Genomic DNA, 24,500 nt, shown 5'->3' on the forward strand with positions numbered 1-24,500 from the left:
TTTCCTCATCTATAAAATGGTGATAGCAAAAGTATCTTCTGTGTTATGTTGTTTTGACAAACAAAAGAGTTAGTACCTGGCATATTGTAAATGCCTAAAAATATTACCTGTCGTTAAACCAGAGGACTTACCATTGCACAAACATACCCAGAACTTTCCTGCCTGCAGTCATGTGCCCCTGCTGCTGTTCTCAGCTTAGAATGCTCTCCCACCCTCACCCCAACCTACCCACCAATGGAATTCATTCCTCCCACTCCTCTTCTGCCCTACTCAAGATCTAGAAATCCTGCTTACTCTTGACTCTAGAAGCCAGGGTTGGAATTTGGGATTATCCATGATATTGAAAGTTTGCACACTCACTGCAATGATTAAACAAAGTCTTGGCTGGCTCAGAAGGGGAAGTCCAGACTTTATTCTGTTACATAAAATACTCTGATTCTGTGAGGCTTCCTAATATGTTTTAACAGAAGGATCATGCAGCAAAGAACCTTGCCAAAATACAGGCTTTATTGAGGATGAAAAGGAAAAAGATGAAAACTTGGGAGGCCCAAACAAATTTGGTGATGTCTAATCTTTGCTATCGTTTTTTTATGGACAGTTGAACACTTTTTCCTTGGCACTTCTATTTTGGATTCCTCTTTGGCAGCATTTTCCCAGGTGAAAAGTGCCACCAGCCAGTTCTTTCCTGTTACCTTCCACCCACGCTTTGTTTTGGCAAATGAAGCTTGCCTGGGAGCTGCAGAAATGCTACTCTGCACAGCCCCAAAGCCAAATTGGAAGAGACATTGTTCTCTGTAAAATTAAGATAAGAGTTCAGAAGGGCCGATCTGCTCCAAAATATGATTTTAACAATTTTTTTAAGTTAACTGAAACAGTAGCTCAATGTCATTCTTTGAGTTTCTACTTATTACAGTATCTTTCTTTTGTTTTAGAACAGTTCCTATAGCAATATAATGAAAATAACCTTTATTTTTTTTCAGCTGCAAAGAGAGAACTATAAATTATTCCTTACCCTAGTTTCCCTTCAGCACATACAAAAGCCGGTGCTTGCTCTGCCCCAATAAATCAAAGCTTCAAAAAGGGCAAGGCGGCTAATCAGAGAACGCAGCTTCCACTAACTACACAATGAAAGTCTGTGTCTGTCATCTTCAGAATTAATAAGAGATAAAGTGCCACTTTACACAAAGTTTCCAAATCAGGTCAGGAAGGAGTCAGGACACAGAATGGATTTGTAAACCTGGTCATTATATTCATCTAAGAACATATCATCTAGTCAAGATGGAATTTTCATCTGCATTTTACAGCCATGGATAAATGTCTTCAGTGCATTTCCAATAGGACCAAAGACTTAATCATTTTACTTTTGAAAAATATATTTTCAAAAAAGAAAGAAATGTTTTTGAGTTGGGACTGAGAAGGAGAATGTTTCTGAGAGAAAGTGGTATTGGAAATAAACCTTAAAGGATATAGAACGTTTTAACAGTCAGAGAGATGCATAAACATTTTGCAAGAATGGATTCACACAGATCAATCATGACCTATCGATCCAACTTTTCTAGTTTTCCAATATGAATGTTGCCAATAAAGTACCTAATGAAGCCAACATTTATTGACTGCATTCTCTGCACCTGGCATCATGCTTAGCACAGGGTTGAGAAGATGAGTAAAACATTGGACCTGCCCTCGAGAACTCTCTCTTCAAAAAGTTCAACTGTCGCTTAATCTTATTACACAAAATAAAGCACAAGAATCATTGTAAATTGATCCTGAAGTTCAGCTGGAAGCTCCACATGAAAGTTTTGCTTCATAGCAATTTCCTCTGTAAAATAAAATTGAATGACTAAGATACAAAGACAGCTTTTCTAGAACAGAATGTAATTGCAAAAATCAACTGAATCCAATAAACTTTCACCATAACCATAGCCGCAAACTTAGTGATTCCACATAACTGTTTGAAAACTAAAAATCAAAGGAAAAATTGGTTAATGCTTATGTTACAGCACTTCTTTAAATGTAGAACAGTAAAAAAATATAAATGTATTTGGAGTCCCAGCTCAAGTGCAAAGAGTTCTAACACCTGGGATTTCTGGCCTGCGTCTGTTTATGTAGGGAACCAAGAGACTTCCTGAGAGAAACGCATTTTAAAAGAAGAGAAAATTCTGTACGTGGACTTGGTTCTAAAATGGGGTTTGAGTGTATGGTGCTCAAAATTTGTCTTTAAGGCCAGATACTGAGCTGGGATGGGGACTTCAAATCTTAAAAATCAATAAAGAAATTTTTAATAAAAAATTTTATAATTATAGACCCTAGGGAGTCTGGAAAACACTGCTTGGGGATCCATGTCACAAAGTGCAACACAAAATGGAGACAGGAGACATTCTCTCTAACTTCTGTACCCTACACAGCTGAACTTTGGCTTATCGAAGTTTCTGAGACCCTTGCACCCTTTTGCCATTGGCGGCACCCAGGAAGGAGCGGTGCCACAGTTCACCCACGCAGCCCGACTGTGGACAACTTAGCGGTGGAAATCACCAGCACCAATGATACTGGATTAAAAAAAGGAAGAAATGGCAGCTGTCACGATGTGGATGTGGATGAGGCATCTAAGCACCCTTCGAGCAGCCTGGATAGAATTACCGTATTTTGTAGTGAGCGGCAGGACTTGCAACGGTAGGCGAGGATAAGAACCAGAGAAATATGGCTTATTCCTGCTCATCTGACCTCGTTTGTCTACTCCTCTTTGCTGGGATGGACCACATAGACCACATAAACAGAGGTTACTCAAAATTTAGGTCCTAATTCATTTCAAGAATACGCTAAATTATTCTCTAAGAAGAAAAGTGCTCACTTATCTGAAATTTAGTAACGTATTCAGCAACTTCTCTCCCATCTGTGGTATTTCTGGTTGAGTCCTCATATTTTACACTTCTGTGACCCCACAGTATAATTCTGAACATAAGTGAGGCGGAAAAACACACGAGAGAATTAAGAATATAAGGGAATAGAGTTCGGTCATCATGAAGATGCTTCCTGGTTCCTGAGAACCAGTGACACTGAACAATGAAAAAGAATTCATGGCCCTTTTGGAAATTATATAAAACGTAGATTGAACTTCAGTCCAGAGGCCATTCCTTTAGGATGCCTAGTCAGAAACTTCTGGGCTGGATTCCTTTCCTTATTTAAAGATTTTTGCAAAAGCTTTTCTGCTAGCAAGGGAAGACTCTGAAAAAGAACTCATTTTAAAAGATCTATGTGAAAATGCTTGAAATGAGTTATCCTGAGCTGTGTTAGATCAAAGCTGACTGCAGATGGAAAAGTATGTATCCTATTGTACTTTTAATGGCCTTCAAAAATAATTAAAAGCAGAATAGGAGAAAGTACTGACAAAGCTATTTGGTCATGCCAGTCTTGGACAGTTTTGTCGGGATTGGAAAGCCTCTTCTTATTTTGAGACAATAGGTCTTCCTTTCTTTACAACCTACTTTGTGCTCTGCCACCAGATTAATTTTTCTAATGCATCATTTTCATCATATCGTTCTCCTCTTAAAATCTCAGAAAATAAATTTCATGGGCAATGGAAGGAGGGATGACAGAAACAGCAAATTCATAGAATATTAGCAGTAGCTAAAATTCCAGGCACTGTTCTAAACACTATGTGGGTGTTAACCCATGTAATACTCAAAAACCTCTGAGATAGATGCTACTTTTTTTACCCCATTTTAAAGTTAAGATTAAGGAACTTGCTCAAGATTACACAGGTGACATTTCAACCCAGGCAGTCCTCTCACACTTAACCACTGCATCTAAATCCTAGAGCTCAAAAGGCCCTGAGGGGCACAAAAGGAAAATGTGTTTCGTGTTCATGTTTTGCTCCATCCCCAGAAAGTTAGAAGGAAGGACAAGTTTCTCTGGTTTCATGGTGGAACTCAGTGCTTTCCACAATCTAGTAAGAATTCTTTCCTACCTTATCATTCACTATCTCCTCTTAATTCCTCCAGTCTAGGCAAGCGTTCTTGCCATATCGAAATGCTGTTCTTCCCAAGTGAGTGTCTCCATCTTCCTGTCTTTCCAAATCTTAACCATCACTTAAGGCCTACATCAAATCCTGCCTCATCTGAACAAGGACATCTCCACCCACATGCATTGGGAGGGACCTCTTCGGACTGCTACGTCCACTGGGGTCCACACCAGTGGCTTGGTATGATCACTCACTGCTTTGTAGGGTTCTCATTTCATGTGGTTTTTCTCACCTTTTCTCTTTTCCCTCTTCTCACTTTTCTCTCAAGGTCTAATGACAGTACACATTTCAGAAACAGTATTGACTGTGTTAGGAATACAACCACCAAATGTTCCACAGGCAGCAATTTTTATTTGGAGGACATCCTTGGCTTGATAGAATAAAGCAGAGGAACATATAAACAAATTGCGATGGGCTTTTCTAAAATTGCCTTGAACAATTATCATGGGGTTGGAAAGACACACAGGAAATGTGTTTTATTGATCAAGTTCTCTGTGTTTCCACTAGTGATTTCTAACCCATGTATTTTCAATTTACTGGTGATTTCTTTTAAAATAATTAAAAAATGTATTTCAACTTATTTTTCTCTTAACCAACAATAAAACAAACAACTTTTTCTGTCTGTGCTAGAGGAGAATGTACCTTGGCCACTTTTTCTTTGCTTCTTGACATCATCACTTCTTAGATTTTATTGAATTAAAATGTGGAATTTTATTTCAACTTCTTTGTTACCTTATTTCAAGAATTCTTTCTTAACATTTGGACTAAACTTTATGTTCACATGAAAACTGAGAGAATTTATAATACCCTTTGTTGACTTTATTATTCAGAATATGTGGGGGTGGGGAGAGGAGGGCCTGTAATTGAATAATTGCTTTTCAGAAAGTATAAGTGGATGGTATACTTGCTGAGCCCAATATGTACTATGATGGAAAATAAAATTAATGGTGACTAATTTTGATACTGTCACTGTCTTATGAGGAGAAAGCTTCAAGTGAAGAGGGCACACAAATTACCAGTCCTGAAGTCTTGATTCTTGAAGGGAGTACAGGAGTAACCCAGGTTGGCACTTCTGGTTCATTTTCCTAGAAGTAGTATTGCTTAGGGAGGGGTGGGAAGAGGGTGGGAAATGTAAGGGGAGGCCCAGGTCAGAGAGATCTGTTTCCTGTTCCCAAGCACTGGTTTCCTAAGAATCAGTGAAGAAATAGAGATTCTATCATTTTGGGAGCACTTATAAAGTGCTTTGTTTCCACAATTCCTTTCCTAGCTTAGGTCTGCAGAAAGCCTGCCATGGCCTCCTCAGGCTAGGAAGGGTTCTGGGCAAAGGGTAAGGAGACCTATTTTTCTTGAATTTAGAAAATGTGCAACCAGAAACTCCAAATAGGCAATCTACTGCTGAGACTGTTTGAAATTAAGTTGCTGCTTACTGAGTTCCTGATTTGGGTCTTTTTGGTAGATGTATCGAAATTTGCAACCAATACACTAATAGAGTGTATATAAACAAATTATGACCATAAAAATCTTCCTGATTTTTTTGCTTCCAAAACAAATAATAAAAGGAAAAAGTTTTAATCCATGAACTGTTAAAAGAGCTCAAACAAAAACATTAAAAGATTTATAGAAACTAATTAGACTGTTTATAGTAGAGGAGAAAGATGATTAATGAAAATTCAGTCATCTTGTCAGTAGTTCCCATTCTGACCAGAGAGGCAGGTCACAGGTGGGTCTACCAAGAGGCAGAATATGGACTCAAATCCTTGACTTGGCTTATTGCACCTGTAGCCAAAGTGCCCTACGATAAATGTGGGGCCCTGAAAGTGGGTTTCTTAATTTATCTGTAACAGGATTGAGAACAAATTGCTTTACTCTATTCCTGAATACAGATGGTGCCATATTTTTACAAGAATACTAGTACAGGTTGGATGCTTTTGAAAATGATGTTTTGAGAGAGTATTTTTCTTTTCTTCTTAAAATTAGAGAACTTATCTCCTAAAATAACATTTCCATGTAACTTTCTCTTGTGTTTTCCCCCAGATTAAGGAATGATGTTGAGCTCTGGTTCAGTAGATGGAAGCTTAAAGCATCTCAAGAGGCAAAGAGAAATTGTTATATGAAGTCATACTGAGTTCTCTTGAGCATTGACGATTATTTAAGAATGTGTAGAACTCTTAGATAAGCAATTAGTGGGAACCACCCCTCTGATGTGTAAGATAAATGTTAGTGCTTTTCTAACTACAGATTAAGATGTACTTGTCATCCCTACATTCCTGAATTATAATGATGAAACGTGGGTCCCAATTAATTTTTTTATACACTATCTTTGTTATATAAAAACAAATGTTCCAGGGACAACAAAGAGGCTGGCTTTATCTATCATGCAAAACCAGTTACCCTTGTGAGCACTTTTTACTACAGGGGCTATTGATCGGGCTTAATTATCAAAGTGGTTAGTGCAAGGCCCATTACATCTATGAGTCTGCTTCTAGTCGTATTTTCGGGAATCAAAGGAATCAAACAAGCTTTGCTCATATTGGTGTATCCTTGTATGGTCAAGATACTTTTGGCAAAATGATGTAAGGCTGTGGTTTCTACTCAGTGTGTTGGTACTTAATAACGTATCTTCACAGTCACTCTTGATGGAGTTGAAATATTTTGGCCATATGGTACCAAAAGGATACATACACTTTAAGCTCAACTTGGACTTTCCTGTCTGAAATAGCACAGCTCCCTACACTCTCCCTTTACCCAGCTTTTTCTTATGCTGCTTATTATTTTCAGAAATTATATAATTTTATAATATAACAGTATTTTATAATAAAATAAGTATGTTTTTGGTCTGCTCCCCCATGAGAATGTAAGCTCCTTGAGAGCAGGGACTTTCTTTTATTGATTTTGTCTGCAGTGCCCATGACCATGCCTGGCAGGTAGTAGGTGTTCAATAAATACACAGTAAATGAACAAGCTTAGAGATTGGTTTGTCAAAATGGGTCTTGACCTATAGAAACTTTCAACAGGGTCTATGTACTGTAATTCTATGAGGTGAGAATAAATTTACAGACCACTTAAGTAATATAAGCGATTTAATAAATAACCACTTAAGTGATTTAAGCTTTTATAGATATAAAAAATTTTTGTTTTTTTATTATGTTTCCAGTCTTGGTAACCTCTTAATAGTTTATCAAAATTCTGTGGTACCCCTATCTAGAAACGTTCCTGAATAGATTCTGGAATTACAGTCACAAGACACAGGAAGCTAATGCGGAATGACTTCAAGGACCAACATTAAATTGTACAGCCTGTTTAACTCTCTCTAGACCTCCTAACATGGTTTAACTAATTTAAATCTCTTTATTGCTAGATATGTGTCTCTCTGTCTCCCACTGTCTCACACAAACACACACAGAGAAAGAGAGAGAGAGAAAAGCAATTATCTTTTTATTTAGACAAAGAGAAAAAGATAGAAAGGCTCCCTCTTCCCTTCTTTCCCCACTCCCTGTGGCCCCAAAGAAGTAGATTCTTAGAGGTTCAGACATGTTACCCTCAGACCTACCCAGTGACTAGATGTTAACAGTCACTTTAGGCACTGGCTTAGCTGGGCTGGCCCTCCCTGGGAGAACCACTGGAGACCTATTGAGCTTGAGAACTTCACCATGACAAGATTTTAAGTTGCACTGTAACCATGGGCCCACTAGGACCAGTTCAACTGACGCATCTTATCAAGAGTAATATAGAGCGGTTTTTCAGGATCTGAGAGTCCCCCTTCTCCAGTTCAGGCTGGTTGAGATCACCAGCCCGTCAACTGGGCCTGAACAAATGCCCGAGAAGTACCCTTTTGATGTCAAAGGACTGAAAACTCTACCCTCAGATCATACTACCACCACTGTTTTGTGAACATGCATCCTGTGAAGAGCCAGAAAGCTTGACTATGCTTGCGCAAATTACCTCATTTCTCCTTACCTCCAATCATCTATCCCCACAGTTCGGACTGCCTTGCCCTTCGTCCCATAAATTTTGCCCCAAGCTCTGGAATTAGGGAGACAGATCTGACAGCTTATGCCTCCTGTCTCCTTGCAGATTAACCTTGCAAAAAAACTGTATTCTTTTCTCAAAAGCTGATGCCATAATATTTGGCTCTTTATGCAGATCAGGCAAGAGAACCCCAATTTTGTGCAGTAAGAGCCTGATAGATGCAACTTAACACACATTCTAACTTGCAGTTTGTAGCCAGGAATCTGCCCTGCAACCCCAACCTGTGCCATCAGAACGGAGGTGGCCTCAGCTCTTACTGACTTTGTTCCTCCCAATACCCCAGACAGAGGTGAAGGGGTCTAACTACATTTGACTCAAATTGATTTTACTTAGACAAGGTTATTAAATTAGAACATTCTTCTAGCTCTGTTTGGTTGAGTAGTAATCTTTTAAATCATGAGCACCTTCACCATCTAAACTGTAAAGAAACATTAGTATGGTAACAGCTTCTTTCTTTTCCAGAGGGAGAAAAACTATCTCAGGAAACTCTATTTTATGCACGAGCTGAACTCTGCTTCATCTAATTTATTCCAATCTCCAACATTAGATCAATACAAACTGAACTCTTAAGACATATTCACACACAAAGGTATTCATCACGAATGCACTCATTTGTGAAAAAAAGAGTACACTAAGGCCAGACCATGTGCCAGAAACAGACTCAGATTTTGTAATGGCTATATCATTGGCGATACACGACTATAGGCAATCACCAAATCTTGCTTCTCAAGTCACATCTTCTATAGCAGTAGTTCTCAACTGGGGTCAATTTTGGCCATCAGGGCAATGTCCGCAGACACTTTTGGGTTGTCACATTGGGGGGGCTACTGGCCTTTGGTTGGTAGAGGCCAGGGATGTTGCTAAACATCCTTCAGTGCACTGAAGGGTACCAGAATGCTACCCAAAAATATGACACTTTGGAATCAGGATTATTTTGAGCTAAAGAGGAGCAGGAAAAGCTCTTTACCTTGCTTTAACTGTCTAAAAATAAAATATAAAATTTCCCCCTTCGTAAAGAAAATTTACATTTATAAATGAAATTTCCGTTTGTAAAGATGTCTCTATACCAGGCAAAGAGCTACTCCTAGAGACAGCTTCTATCTGAGAAACCCTTATCTGCATAACAAGACAACCATTACTTACCACACCTCCCTCATCTTCCTGTAACTTGCCTCCTCTGCCCAGAAGCCCAAAACTCCTTTTTTTTTTTTTTTTGAGGAAGATTAGCCCTGAGCTAACTACTGCCAGTCCTCCTCTTTTTGCTGAGGAAGCCTGGCTCTGAGCTAACATCCATGCCCATCTTCCTCTAGTTTATACGTGGGACGCCTACCACAGCATGGCTGCCAAGCAGTGCCATGTCCGCACCCGGGATCCGAACCAGCGAACCCCGGGCCGCCGAGAAGCGGAACGTGTGAACTTAACCATTGTGCCACCGGGCCGGCCCCCAAACTCCCTTTTTTTTGTTTAGCCTAAGATGGTATATAAGCTTCAATCATCTAACCACCTCCTTGACTCTCAATTCTTTGAAACTCCCAGGAGACGTAAGTAATTAAGCTGGGGTTTTGTTGTTGTTGTTGTTGCTTTTTTAAATCAGTTTGATTCACAAGCCCTAGCCGTTAAACCAAGGAGGGCAGAGGGAAAAAGATTTTTTCCTCCCCACAGCTCAAGACAGCCTGCCACAAAAAAGAATTATGTGACCCAAAATGTAAATAGTGCTGAGGTGGAGAAACCCTGCTCTCTCCCACAACAGAAAGGAATCTAAAGCATGAGAAGTCAGCACGGTGTTTGGGAGCTTAGTGTCTTAAGTGAAGCCAAACTAATTCTCCTCCATGGCTGTGAGGCTTGGACATCTCACTAAGAACGTCAGTGTTTCAAAGTGCTTAATAAAATGACTCTGCAGGATCAAACAGATGGGTTTTATTCCCATGTCAGTCCACCAGTTAGAGAATTGGGAGTGCTACACCACTGCTCTGCTGGTAGGACATGTGTGTTGGTTAAAGCACAAGGAGAAATCATGACAGCTTTACCAAATCCAAATGCCCAGTGACATGTGTGTTAAGAGCATTAGGAACTTAGTGGACAGAAAACTCAGGTTTTTTGAGGAAAGAGTTATTAGGTGGTCTGTAGGCTAGGATTAACCCCAATAGACGTGACGAGCAGAGCAGCAGGTCTAACCGCGAATCCAGAGACTCTCCTGTGAATGTGGAGTGGGAAAGGAGACCTGCCTGGCTCCAGTGCCAGCTGTGCACCTACTGTGTGATTATAGGCAAGTCTCAAACCTTCTCTGTAAAATTAGCAGCTGGTCTGCGCTCTGTAGGATTCCCTTCAGCTCCATCATTCTCATGCAATGGTTTCTTCACCTCCTGCCCTGGCACACAAGGATGGAGATGACTCTGAAACAGGATGCCAGTGAGGTGGATTTATTGATGTGCATCGTATGTGGTAAAGGACATAAAGAACAAAATGAAGACATGCAGGTTTGCATAAATGGGAAAACTTTTAATTTGATAATCACTCATTCAATAACCATTTATTTACTGAGCAGCTCTTCTGAATAAGATATACAAAATTATGTATTTTTCTTTTGCAAAATTTGTTTTAAGCAAATCTGAGAAGTTCTTTAAAAGTTTATTTCCTTGGATGTACAGTAGGTAACATTTAGTTCCACCAACGAAGTCCCCTCTGCATTCCACACAGGACAGATGGGTCTCCACCAGCTGACAGCCTTCCAGGCGGTGCTGACTCAGCGCATATTTGAATATTCCTCTCTGTGGGAAATAGAGCTATAACATCTATACTTATCTCAACTGCTGACAACCTGCTACTACAACTTTCTTCGCAGTCTTGGTTTTTAAAAGATTTAAAATTAACTCTTCTTTTAGAGAACAGATGCAAACAAGTAAACTCAAAACTTCAATGCAATGCTCATTCTGTAGCTCTGGTTCCTGTCTCCATACTGGCTGCCCACTGGGCTGAGTGCTGGCCTCTGGTGCACACGGTGCGGGGGAGCTGTCTGCCAGGGAGAGTGGTGCCTCGGCTCCCACAGTTACAGCTTCAAAAAGGCCACCTGGAAGAGGAAGAAAACCCCACAATTCTTTACTTATATAACAATGAAATGGCTAAATGCACAGGAAATCAAATCAGGTAAGTTTAGTCAATAAAGATGCACGCTGATCAAAAAGAAAAATGACTCGTAGGTGGGTCAGACATGGCCATTTTACAGAAGGAGCCAATTAGTCCATTTTTTAAATGAACCATATAGTAATTAAAATGATTCACATACACTTTAAGGAAAAAAAATTAAAGTTTTAATTAACACTAAAATTGTATTGCCGTGAAGTAATCCAGTCCTCTTTCTCATGGGTTCAAACTGCTGTTTTGGACCTTCCAGATGCAGAATTCAGAGTCCTGAAGATTCCTAGGCAATTCCAGTTCCTCATCACTACCGGCTTCTCCTCACCAGCCTCTCCTCAGGTCATGCCAATGCTTTTCATCACATTCAATTATATTTATTGTGCTTGTCGGTAGAAATTAAGCTTAAAACTTGGTGTTTAAAAATTTTTTAATTCATCTCAGATCAATGCATTTCATTTCCTAATAGTTCTGAATAACAGAGAAACAAACACAATGATGTCAATCACAAATGTGTAGAAAGTTTTAGTTCAGAGGTGGTAATAGATTGGGGACTGTGCCAATATCAGGAAGAGAGTGGAATGTGGAGTAGAGATAAGGATGGGGAAAGGTGCAGGGTTGGGAAGAAGACCCTAGGCCTTTTCGGGGGGAAAGAGTGAGCAACAGAAGTGAAAACATTCTACTCTTGGACAGTTGGTTCTTAAGTCCCCGGATGCAGTCAAAGGAGGCATGGATTTAACGATCCCTGTTAAGGGGAAAGGGAAAGGAAGAGTCACGCAGGGCAGACAGCATCTGCTTTATGGGGAGTAATTCAGAAGGATGTTACTCTTCATACAGTGCTGGAGAGAAAGGCACCTGCTGAGTTTCCATATCAACTTCCTGCTGAGTTTCTACATCAAGCTCTGCAATGAGAACACCAAAGTAGAAGGAGCAGGCAAAGAAGAAAGGTTAAGGTTCCTAAACAAATGTAAACACAAACAATTGATACAAACCTCAAGGGCTCACTGTGAAGAGTAAATGAGATAATGGTTATGAAAACACATGTGTTTCTCTCCCCGGCCTCTCAGCCGATAGCAGATATTAGGAACCCATGAACATACCAGATGAGAAGGGGATGTTCAAGAAAGACCAGCTGGGCCATGAGGGAATGATCATAGAATTACCGGGGAGGGGATTTGGGGCCATTGAGTCTGACTTCCAGCTCACTAGGGACAGTGTCCGTCAGGTGATATTTTGCTTCTACGAGAACAGTTTATAGGAACCTTCCAAAGAAGACAAGGCCACTGCTAACATTCAGATACAGTAAGAAGACGGATGAAAACCAATTAGCGCTTTTTTAATTCTGAAAATTGCTATGTCATAGAGCATTCCAATTAGGAACTACTAACCATACCACTGGTAAATGTAATCATAAAAGTGGTTAGAACTTTAGCTCTGGAATCACATAGACCAGTGTTTCTCAACTTGGGGCGATCTTGCCCACCAGGGGACATTTGGCAGTGTCTGGAGATATTTTTGGTTGTCACAACTTGGAGGATGCTATTGGCATCTAGGGGGCAGAGGCTAGGGATGCTACTAAACATCCGATAATGTGCGGGACAGCCCCCACAAGATAGAATTACCAGCCCCCAAATGTCAATAGTGCTGATGCTGAAAAACACTGAAATTATAGACACAGCATTTTAGAATTAGATCTCTCATATATATACTAGCTGTGTGACCTTCAACAAGCTTGTTAGCTTCTCTCAGCCTTCCCTCATCTGCAAAACGGGAATTATAACACGACCTACCTGAAATTTATGAAACACTTTATAGTATATTAAGCCTCTTTTAACTCCTTTCATCCTCAGCACAGGCCTGTGATTTAGATAAAGTAGGCATCCGAAACTTTGTTTTACAAATGAATACAGAGAAGCTCAGAAAAAGTAAGTGGCTTGCATAGGATACAAAGCTATTAAGTGGCAATGATGGGCTTAGGAAGAAATTTTGATTCCTAATCCATGCTTTTCCCACTGTAACTTTACAGATGAATGAGACAAAACTGCAGAGGTTTAGGAACTTTTAATCTTCATCATTGCCTCAAATATCAAAGATTTATTTTCTTTTACCTGTCCGTGAATATGAACCCAAGATGGGGAACTGCTACAGAAGAGGCTGAGCTGATTACATTAACCGACGAAAAACGGAGCCCCTCAACAAAAAAGGAAGACTTCAAAATCTGACCTAATATGTCTTTGTTTCATCTCTAGTTTTTATAGTTCCACTTGCCAAGTACATTATGTATTTTTCAGAACTTAATAACAAGAAACGGCAATCATCCTTGGGAACAGGGACCTTACAATGCATTTTAGCTTCTTTTTATTTAAAACACTGTGAGTTAACATATTTCAAATGCTGATTTTGTGTTCCCTAGCTTTTATCCATGACAGGAAAAATTGCCTTCCCGAACTGCCATTTATTTTAAGAGAGGATAATTTTATTTTGTTCCATTATACTGAGAGAAATCTCTCTATTTCATCTTTTTAGTTTTATTCCCCAAAGTAAAAGTTTTAAAGCTTCTCAAAGTAGATGAGTAGTACAGCTTTAGGCTCCCTTGTTACATTTCTGAAATATATAGTTACAAAACTATAAATAATTATTTAAAAGAAGGGAAGCCAAGACTCTCGTGTCGGCTGGAAGGTTTGACCTCCGTGTCCCATGCACCTGAATTTGGACACTTGGGAATCCAACGGGGGAGAGAAAGTGAAGATGTCTAAAAATAAGGTCTTTGCTTTGAGTCATCATCTAAAAACAATCTTCTTAAACCACAATAAACAGGGCCAGGCTGATGTAATAGCTGACCAAATGTTAAGTTTATAATGCTTTAAGACATTTGCATAATATGTTAAACAGTTTTAATGTTCTTTTATCTTAGTTAACATTATATTATCAAATTCTATTCCTCAATATAGATTTGGAATTTCAATCAATAAAACGATATGCTGTCAAGGCAGGCTGCAGATAAAATTAGCATTTAAAAAAAAGCTACATAAATGCTCTGGGGGTGTGCTAAACAAGACAGATAAAACTATTAAATACTGGAAAATGTGAGTTTCATAATAATTGTAGGCTTTAGAAAAGATTCCTTAGAATAAGCAGCATGGCCATACACAAACATTCCTTTTAAAGGGTACTGCGGTCTCTCTCTCTCAAATGCTATGCCTTAAAAATGTATTTCTGTCTAGGTATGGATCATATTCAAAGTTATGTTCTGAAATAGAATGCTTTTATGACACGGAAAAGAGAGTTTATATTTTATATTATAAAATATACTTTATATTATAAAATCCAGTTTCTAGGACCAAACTTTATTTACAAAATAAAATATACAATATAAACTAACTATAAAAATAATCAAAGAAAATGACTTTTTCAAGCATTCATCAAATATATTTGATGTCTTGAATAACACTGCGATTATTTACTAACTCACTAATTCAGCGCTGATCAGGCCTATGCTGAGGACACCTGGACTCAACATTTCGAGTCCGATAAATAGTATAAGATATTCACCCCTCTGGGCTGGCAGGCTGGCTTCATCATTCAATTCAGTCAATCGTTAAGTACCTCCTACGTGCCAGTGATGGTCCAGTCACAGACCACACTGAGAAGAAGTGTAACCTGCAGGTGTGGGAGACAGTCAAGTACCAAGATGATTCTATTAAAGTGGGATAGTTTAAGACGGAAGCCTAACGCCCGCTGAGAGAAGAAAGACTATTCTTGGGTTATGAAAGGAAGCAAGATTTCTAAGGCAGTGCCCGGAAAGAGTTAATTATTGCTCTAATTATGAAATTGTGCTAGCACGGAGGGGCAATAAAACCTGGTGTGGCATACACTTTTTCCCGCTAAAAGATGCAGCAAACAGGAAGGATGGAACAAAAGACCAAAGATGTGAGAAGTAATACAATGAGGAAGAAGATCCTATCCCTCTTATAAAGACAAGTATGTGTATACTTAACTGTTGACAGAAACACTAGACTAAGGCAGCATCAGTGCAGCCTTCCAACTCCAGAGCTTCTGCACAAATTCTCTAAGAGCCTTTAGAAAGTAGGGGACGAGGAAGTAAGATCAATGTCTGTAAATTAATTTAAACCTTTACTTGGTATTTCTTTTAAGAAGCCGTGGATGCACTACGATAATTTACATATAAATAAAAAGCTTGTTGATTTTCATCTACTTGGGAACTAGTTAAGCTAAGCACAGCAACGCTTTTTCCAGACATCTAGGTGGAAAGCAACGCAGTATGTGAAGTACCAGAAGAGACACGTGTGCAAGGGAGAGAAAGAAGAGGACTGATGTCTCTTCATCGCTACATGGGGCTGAAAACATGGACAAATGCAACACTGGGTCTTGAGCCTATTCTTCAACAAAGCAAGTAAGTTCTCGATATAAGCTTCTCATCACTTCTTTCACAGTAAGTGGATTGCGGAAAATACTGCTGACATTGGATGGTGCTCCTGTAACACTGTGGTGAACGAGCAGTTCTGGTGCTCCCAGTTATATAAAACAAACCCAGTAACACTGCCAGATAGCAAACCGATTGGGTAAACATTTGTATAGCAATAGTCTTTAGGTGTTACATAAAAATATATTTTCTCAAGCACAAAACATATTTGTTAAAGGAAATAATTCTATGATACCAATACAAGTAGGTGTTAAAACGCATAATATAAAAAAGTGCCACCACAATAAATACACTATCACTCATAAATCAAAAGGTCCTTTAAATTTCTCATCCCTATTAAATACCTGCAGGAGCGAATTCAGCCGAAGGGGACCAGTGGTTCCATGGCAGCTCTGGAAGGGACTGGTGCTTTGAAAATCACCACTGTGCCATCCTGTCAGCAACACACTTCTAACCAAACAAGTTTATTCAGAAACACTTGCTGGAGCTCAGAAAGGGAGTGTTTTTCTACAGTATCAATTAACTAAAATATTTAGCAACACAACCATTTCAATAAATAATATTTCAAGGAAGCCATGCTCACTCTTATCTTTCTTAACATTGAGAAGCATGGATGTTGAAGAAGACAATATGCTTGGGATATCAGTACACTTAGAAATTCCAGGAGGGGACCCATATGGGGAACAAAATAGCTTTCCAGAGCAGATGACCGATTTCTGTCACCTAAAGAGATTTATTTCAGTGACATTTTTAAATTCCTATTTTAGCTGTAAATTTTAATTCTTCTAATAGAGACACAACCAAGGGAGAAACTTGCTTCATCCAGAGAAGACACTTTCTAACCCATTGTCAAAGATGGAGGAGGGCCTAGCCTGTGAGCTTGTGGCTGCGGAGCCCGCTAGCTAACAGAGGAGAACTGCCTCACACACATTACGCAGGCAGTAATAAGATGCTGCAGTGAGGGGTCGTGGGGCCAGGACTATTTAGGTGCATGAGTGCAGAATTCTGTCAAGTAGGAAGAACGGCATAAGATGATGGCACCACACTTTTTAGGGAAAGGGCTAAGGACAGTCACAGCTGCCCCTGTAAACTGTCCTGGACAATTTTATCTCATACCCGAACAGCCTCACTTCTGTTGGTTGGTATTCAAGTTCTTTACTGCAATTATCAAAACTTGGAGACATCAAGACTTCTATTGTTTACTGCTAATTTTTAGTTTTAATAAATGATTTATGATTATATGAATTACAGACAAAATTGCAAAACAGAAAAGTACAAAAAATGTAAAATAAAATTTTTGCAACTCCATTACTCAGGGATAAATACTATTAACATTTTGGATATATCTTTCTAGACTTTTACTTTCAATGTATAACTGGACATTTCTATATATACTGTTTTGTAATATATAGCTTCTTTTTAACCCAATAATATACTATGGTAATCTTCCCATGACAATGAATATTTTTCTGTGGTATTTTTAATGGCTGCATTATATTCCACTATATATTTATATTGCTTAAGAAAAACAAAAAGACAAATGCATAACTTATTTCACCAAAAGCACATTTGAGGGTTTTTTTGCAGGGGAGAGTGAGGAGGTGGTACTGACTGCTGAGCCAAGAGGGTGCTTCAGCATAATTTAGTCCAGTGGTTCTCCAAGTGTTGTCTCTGGACCAGCATCATTGACATCACCTGGGAACTTGTTTTCTAGACCTACTCAATCAGAAGCTCCAGGGGCAGGACCTGGCAGCTGGAGTCTTCATAGGTCCTCCAGGGGATTCTCATGCTCACCAGAGTTTGAGAGCTATTGGTCTAGTCCCACCATTTTATCCAGCTGAGCAAACTCAGAGACAGTATCTGACTTATTTACAGAGATGCAGCTAATAGAAGAGGGACTCACACACAGGTTTTCTAACTCCTAACCCAGCACCTCCATGTCTAGATCAGTGTAAACCAGACCTTGTCTAGGGGGGTCCAAAAATCCTTTAAACGATTTTTTTTCTTTCTAGAAGACAATAAGATTGTCAAACAAGGGAGAAAGACACAGTTATGTTCAGCCCTATTTCCCGATACTGATAAAGGAGATTGGGGTCCATTGTCTACAAAAGGAAAACCGAGACATTTTTGTTAGTTATCTAGAGACTGAAGGGGCCAAATATCTCAAACTAACCTACTGTGTAAAGTTAAGAGTTAAGTGGAAGAATTTTTGGGGGGGAGGGCAGCTTCTGATACGCCTTGATGTGGTTTCCTTTTCTAAATCTAGTTACCCCTATTGGTCTCTTTAGCAAAATTATTTGGTTAGTTCAGGTAAAGAAAACTTCACAAATGTGACTTAGGAATAAGGCTACAAGGATAACACCAAAAGCTGGCAAAGAAACAAAATCTCCTATACATTGCTTGGGGGAATACAAAATGGTATAAACATTCTAGAAAACAGTTTGGCAGTTTCTTTTAAAACTAAACATGTAATTACCTTATGACCCAACAATTGCAGTCTTGGACATTTACCCAGAGAAATGAAAACTTTATGTTTACACAAGAATCTTTTCACGACATCATCCTTGGTCAATGATCTGTCTAGCTTACTTCAATCCAGTTACCTCTAGATGCAGCTTTGACATGCATTATTCAAAGTCTTGCTCATGCTGATGTTCTGGTCAATATCTCATGAGATCTCATTTTCCTCAGTGGAGTGACCTGAGTAAGCCAGGAAGTTAATTTTGGAAGGAGTGCTGAAACAGATGGCTACAGTAAGTAAGAGAGAACACCACTCTATTTAACATGGGCTGGGCTGCCAGCCTGGCAGTAAATGCTTAGGTTACACACAATAGCACCTTAAATCTTAGGCTGTATATGAAGTACTTATTCTAAATAGTCCACTAAGCACACTTTTTCGCTTTTTATTGCCCTGGGGTAAATAATGAGGAAAGATTCTGGCATTTTTAAAACAAAATTCCACAGCAAATTTTCCAGATACATAATAGGCTCTCAATAAATATTTTTTTCAGACTGAATACATTAGACTAAAAGTCTAATTTTAATCTTAAAAGTAATATTACCTTACAAAAGAATTGGGGAAACAGGAAAAAATTTTTAAAAACATATGCTATACTACCCTAACTTAATTATTACTTGGGTCTATTCCCATATAGTTTTAAGATGCATTTTTTCATATTGATTATCACTTGCTCATACTTTTCACATCATAAACATTTTACATGCTGCTCAGTAAGTCTTCATTCTATTTTAATAGCCGCAAAATAGTTCATCATAACTTAATCCATTACAAACTTAAGTTGTTGCCAGGTTTGTTAAGATCATAAGTCATAATGAAATGATTATTGTCATATTTACAGATTTTTTCCGATATTTTAGAATATCCCCTTAGGATGGAGTCCCAGAAATGGGATTACTAGATTGAAAGATATGAATATTATGATTTGATGCATATTTTTCCCAATGAGCTGTACCAATTGGCAAGACCATCAGTATTAGGTCTTTTTTGTTAAATTAGTGCCAATTTAGTAAAAGAAAAATGATATCTCATGCTTTTTGAATTTATTTAATTGCTATGAGTTTAAACATTCTCCCAAATGTTTAATAATTGTCTTTTGTGAACTGGTTAATTGTGAATACACGTCCTTTTTCTTTATCTACCAAGAAGGGGTTTAATTTTTTTAACAGTTTGTATAAGCTCTTTAGTAAATGTTAAAATCTTAATTTTTTTTTTATGTAGTGAAGAAATTAAGTGCCAGGCATGGTCTCATCTCACTAAATCCTTACAAAATCCACTTGAATTAAATATCTAATTTAATGGTCCCCAAATTATAAATGAGGAATTTAGGTTCAGAGAAGTTGACTTTTACTCATTGCTATAAACTCGTAACAAGGCTGGGTTTGCAATTAGATCTTTGTTACTGGACCTAAGACTCACTCCATCATAAAAGCTCCCTTCCATCTAATTATGGTGAGAGAACTGCTATAGTAACTTTAGTTGAAGAAAGAATCTATAATATTTCAATTTTAAGCCAGATTTAGTAGGGGTTAGAATGAGGCAGGCATTCTATTTTTTAAGAAGAAAACAGATTACTTCTTTTGCATTAGACATAAGGAGAAGAAAGAAGAGATAGAATGGCAAATTAAAGCTCTTCTTGTAAAGAGAAAATAATTCTTTGATTAGAAGAGAACGCTTCAGGCAAATGAGGAGAGCCAACAAGATAGATGAGAAATTGGCCTGAAGTCTCCTAAAGGAATTTTTGTCTGTAAGTTTAGAAAGAAGGATGAGTTATACTGGCACAGTTTAGTCAGTTGAGTAAAAAAGATTATGACTTGGAATAATCAAATAACAGTTAAGGACTGGTGAGAACAGGATTAAATTGTGACCAGATGCTTATTTCTTTAGCCATTTACTACTTAGACATTACTTTAACAATATAATATTTAAAGACACACAAATCTTTAAAACGGAAAACATGCTCATACATCCATTTTTAAATAAACACCATTTCTTAAGCCTGTTATTTGGAGTTGCTGGAAATAAACAGGGATCATAAAACTGGAATTAATCTATCTATTTTAAAGGAGGGGCAGGGATGGCCTTATGAGGACTTTATAACTGCCGAATAAAACTAAAGTAAACACTTGTACTGACAGAAGGAATGCACCCAAGAGGATGACGCTATATGCTGTTTTACCACGAACCTCCGCATATTTATTTAAGCCACATGGAAAGCAAAGAGGAGGCTCTTTTCTATAGAACTGCTCGTGGAGCTTCCCCAAGTCCAGAGCAGCTCGGGGTTCTGGACTAGAAAAAGGCATGTGGTGATCAAGGGCTTTCAGTGTTCAAAGTGGTAAGTTTTACACCCAACATCTAAGCTCCACAAGAAGCCAGGAGAAACCAGGTGGCTTCCAGGAAGGTGCAGAAAGGTGAACTCTGATTGCTATGGAATGACTGGAGATGGAGACAGAGTGTATTGAGAGAAGTGAAAACAGACTCGGGGCCAGCCCTGTGGCCAAGTGGTTAAGTTATGTGCTCTGCTTCAGCAGCCTGGGGTTCGCCGGTTTGGATCCTGGGCAGGGACCTAGCACTGCTCATCAAGCCATGCGTGGCAGCATCCCACATGGAACAGCTAGAATGACATACAACTAGGATATACAACTATGTGCTGGGGCTGTGGGGAATAAACAAGGAAGATTGGAAACAGATGTTAGCTCAGGGCCAATCTTCCTCACGAAAAAAAAAAGGAAAGAAAGAAAACAGACTCTTGTGAGAAGGCAGTGCTCTGTACACAGAGGCTATGGAAGAGCAAAGATACAGGCCCCGGACTCAGGGAAAGCTGAGATTGAACCCCCTCCCTGATACCCATGAGCTAAATGACCACTCAGTGCCCGTGGGTGGTTGTGAGGATTAGTGATAAAGACATAAATGGCCCAGCAGGCCCTGGAACAGATGAGGCCCTCAATAAATAGAAGAGCTTCTTATCATCATTACTATATCTAAATGCCTTATGGATTTTTTTTTTTTTTTAAGATTGGCACCTGAGCTAACAACTGTTGCCAATCTTTTTTTTCTTTTTCTGCTTTTTCTCCCCAAATCCCCCCAGTACATAGTTGTATATTTTAGTTGTGGGTACTTCGAGTTGTGGCATGTGGGACGCTGCCTCAGGATGGCCTAACGAGTGGTGCCATGTCCGCACCCAGGATCTGAACCAGCGAAACCCTGGGTCACCGAAGCGAAGCACGAGAACTTAGCCATTTGGCCATGGGGCCGGCCCCTGCTTTATGGATTTTAAACATTGCTACAGATGCATCTTTTTCTCTGTCTGCTGTTCATGAATGAATTCATGTTTCTTTAATTATTTTGAAAGGAAGAAGCACAAATGGCTGATTATGTATATAAGATATCCAAGGCTTAAATAAGGCTCTCTTTTGCTTACACTACCCTAAGTAACAATAACATCGACCAGTGACAGGTACTGAAATTGCAGACATTGTGTTTGAAGAAAAAACTGCAAACCTATACTGCTTGCAAATATAAGAATGTAGATGGCTTTGTGTAAAATATCAGCTGCTACTTGAAAAGTAACTGCAAGCCCAGAGGCCACTGCTGGGACTCTGCAGAGGGTCTCTGAAGGTGTGTGATGGGCAGCAGTCTGAGGGGTTCAAACCAGCACACCTCTGGTTACTGACATAACCACTCCTTAGAAATTCAGCTCTGCAGTCAGGCAAGAAATAAAAGGGATTCAAATTGGAAAGGAAGAAGTGAAACTGTCACTTTTTGCAGATGACATGATTCCATATATAGAAAATCCTAAAGAATCCACCAAAAAAATTTTAAATATAGTAAGTGAATATGGTAAAGTTGCAGGATACAAAATCAACATACAAAAATCAGTTGCGTTTCTATACATGAACAACGAAGTAGCAGAAAGAGAAATTAAGAATACAATCCCATTTACAATTGTGACAAAAAGAATAAAATACCTAGGAATAAACTTGACCAACAAGGTGAAAGATCTGTACACTGAAAAGTATAAAGCATTGGTGAAAGAAATTGAAGAAGACACAAAGAAATAGAAAGATATTCTGTGCTCTTGGATTGGGAGAATTAACGTTTAATAACGTTATTTAATAATTATTAAAATGTCCATATTACCTAAACCAATCTATAGATTCAGTAGAATTGCTATCCAAGTTCCAACATTTTTCACAGAAATAGAACAAAGAATCCTAAAATTTACATGGAACAACAAAAGACCCCCAATAGCCAAAAGAATCCTGAGAAAAGAGAACAAAGCTGGAGGTATCACACTCCCTGATTTCAAAATATATTACAAAGCTATAGTAACCAAAACAGCATGGTACTGGCACAAAAAGAGACACACAGATCAATGGAACAGAATCGAGGAGCCCCGAAATAACCCCACACATCTTTGGACAGCTAATTTTTGACAAAGGGAGCCAAGAACATACTATGGGGAAAGGAAAGTCTCTTCAATAAATGGTGCTGGGGAAACTGGACAGCCACATGCAAAAGAATGAAAGTAGACCATTATCTTACACCATGCACAAAAATTACCTCAAAATGGATTAGAGTTGAATGTAAGACCTGAAACCATGAAACTTCTAGAAGAAAACATAGGCAGTACCCTTTCGACATCAGTGTTAGCAGCATATTTTCAGGTACCATGTCTCACCCGGCAAGGGAAACAATAGAAAAAATAAACAAATAGGACTACATCAACCAAAAAACTTCTGCACAGCAAAGGAAACCATCAACAAAATGAAAAGATAACCTAACAATTGGGAGAAGATATTTGCAAACCATATATCTGATAAGGGATTAATACGCAAAACATACAAAGAACTCATATATCTCAAGAATAAAAAAACTAAAAACCCCATTAGAAAATGGGCAGAAGATCTGAACAGACATTTCTCCAAAGAAGATATACAGACAGCCAATAGGCACATGAAAAGATGTTCAACATCACTAACTATCAGGTAAATGTAAATCAAAACTACAATGAGATATCACCTCACTCCCATTAGAATGGCTATAATTAACAAGACAAGAACTAACAAGCGTTGGAGAGGATGTGGAAAGAAGGGAACTCTGAGACACTGCTGGTGGGAGTACAAACTGGTGCGGCCACTATGGAAAACAGTAAGGAGTTCCTCAAAAAGTTAAGAATAGAACTACCATATGATCCAGCTATTCCACTGCTGGGTATTTATACAAAGAACTTGAAAACACAAATGCATAAAGATACATGCACCCCTAAGTTCACTGCAGCATTATTCACAATAGAAAAGACTTGGAAGCAACCTAGGTACCCATCAAGGGACAAACGGATAAAGAAGATGTGGTATAGATACACAATGGAATACTACTCAGGCATAAAAAATAATAAAATCTGGCCACTTGTGACAACATGGATGGACCTTGAGGTTATTATGCTAAGCGACATAAATCAGAGGAAGAAAGTCAAATATGGTATAATCTCACTCATAAGTAGAAGATAAAAACAACAACACACAATCACATAGAGAGAGATTGGATTGGTGGTTACCAGAGGGGAAGGGGGGAGGGAGGAGGGCAAAAGGGGTGATTGGGCCACATATGCATGGTGAGGGATTATAATTAGTCTTTGGGTGGTGAACATGATGTAATCTATACAGAAATCAAAATATAATGGAGTATACTTGAAATTTATGTAATGTTATAAACCAATGTTACTGCAATAAAAAAATAATAAAGTTTAAAAAAAGAAAAAAGATATTCAGCTGTGAATCCAGGATTACTGACTAAGCTATGGGTCTTAAATACATGAAATTATTTGGCTGAATTAATAATAATTAGGCCTTTCCCAAGTATGCCCAGATTGTACCATAATATTAATTAGAAAGAAGTGTCTGATTATTCATCAAGACACTGTGTAAAGCAGTGGGAACAAATGGATGGATATAAATATGACCTCTAACCAGTCAGTCATTAGCGTATTACAATGTGGACTGGACTTTTCTGGCTACTGGGGCACTGAATACTTGGAAATGACCAAAGCTCAACTATACTTTGTTAGGAAATACCATCCTCTAAAATCAGCCAGCTGCCATAAAATGCTGGCCTCTGGAGTTCACTATGAGACCTGGATCTTGCCATCTTTGCACAGAAGTGCAAGTTCTATGAGATGGCATCACTGACTGACTGAAGAACTTGCATACTTCAATGCAAGTCAGAGCTGGCACAATATATAGCTGAAAGAGGCAGCCTGGCTTAGAAGAAAGAACACATGTATTTTCCAGAGGCTACATGATCAGATTACCCAGTCTTGATGCCTCAGTTTCTCCATGAGCTTCCTTCTCATGATGGGG

At 38.7% G+C, this 24,500-nt stretch overlaps 1 protein-coding gene across 3 annotated transcripts in view; it reads right to left on the reverse strand.

Moving 5' to 3' along the window:
• Positions 1 to 10,446: 10,446 nt before the first annotated feature.
• The window catches only part of UBE3D (ubiquitin protein ligase E3D), a 153,970-nt gene continuing 139,916 nt past the window's right edge, over positions 10,447 to 24,500 (reverse strand). The window contains exon 10 of one of the 3 annotated variants that reach the window (XM_070496281.1): positions 10,447 to 11,114. In XM_070496281.1, coding sequence (XP_070352382.1) covers positions 11,094 to 11,114 — 21 coding nt within the window. In that variant the 3' untranslated portion in view covers positions 10,447 to 11,093. Of the gene's footprint in view, positions 11,115 to 18,199; positions 18,324 to 24,500 lie in introns of those variants that run through there. The other 2 variants (XM_070496282.1, XM_070496279.1) reach the window with 2 other exon arrangements.

Source organism: Equus asinus, chromosome 24 (genome assembly GCF_041296235.1).
Source record: "Equus asinus isolate D_3611 breed Donkey chromosome 24, EquAss-T2T_v2, whole genome shotgun sequence".
NCBI classification, from domain to species: domain Eukaryota; kingdom Metazoa; phylum Chordata; class Mammalia; order Perissodactyla; family Equidae; genus Equus; species Equus asinus.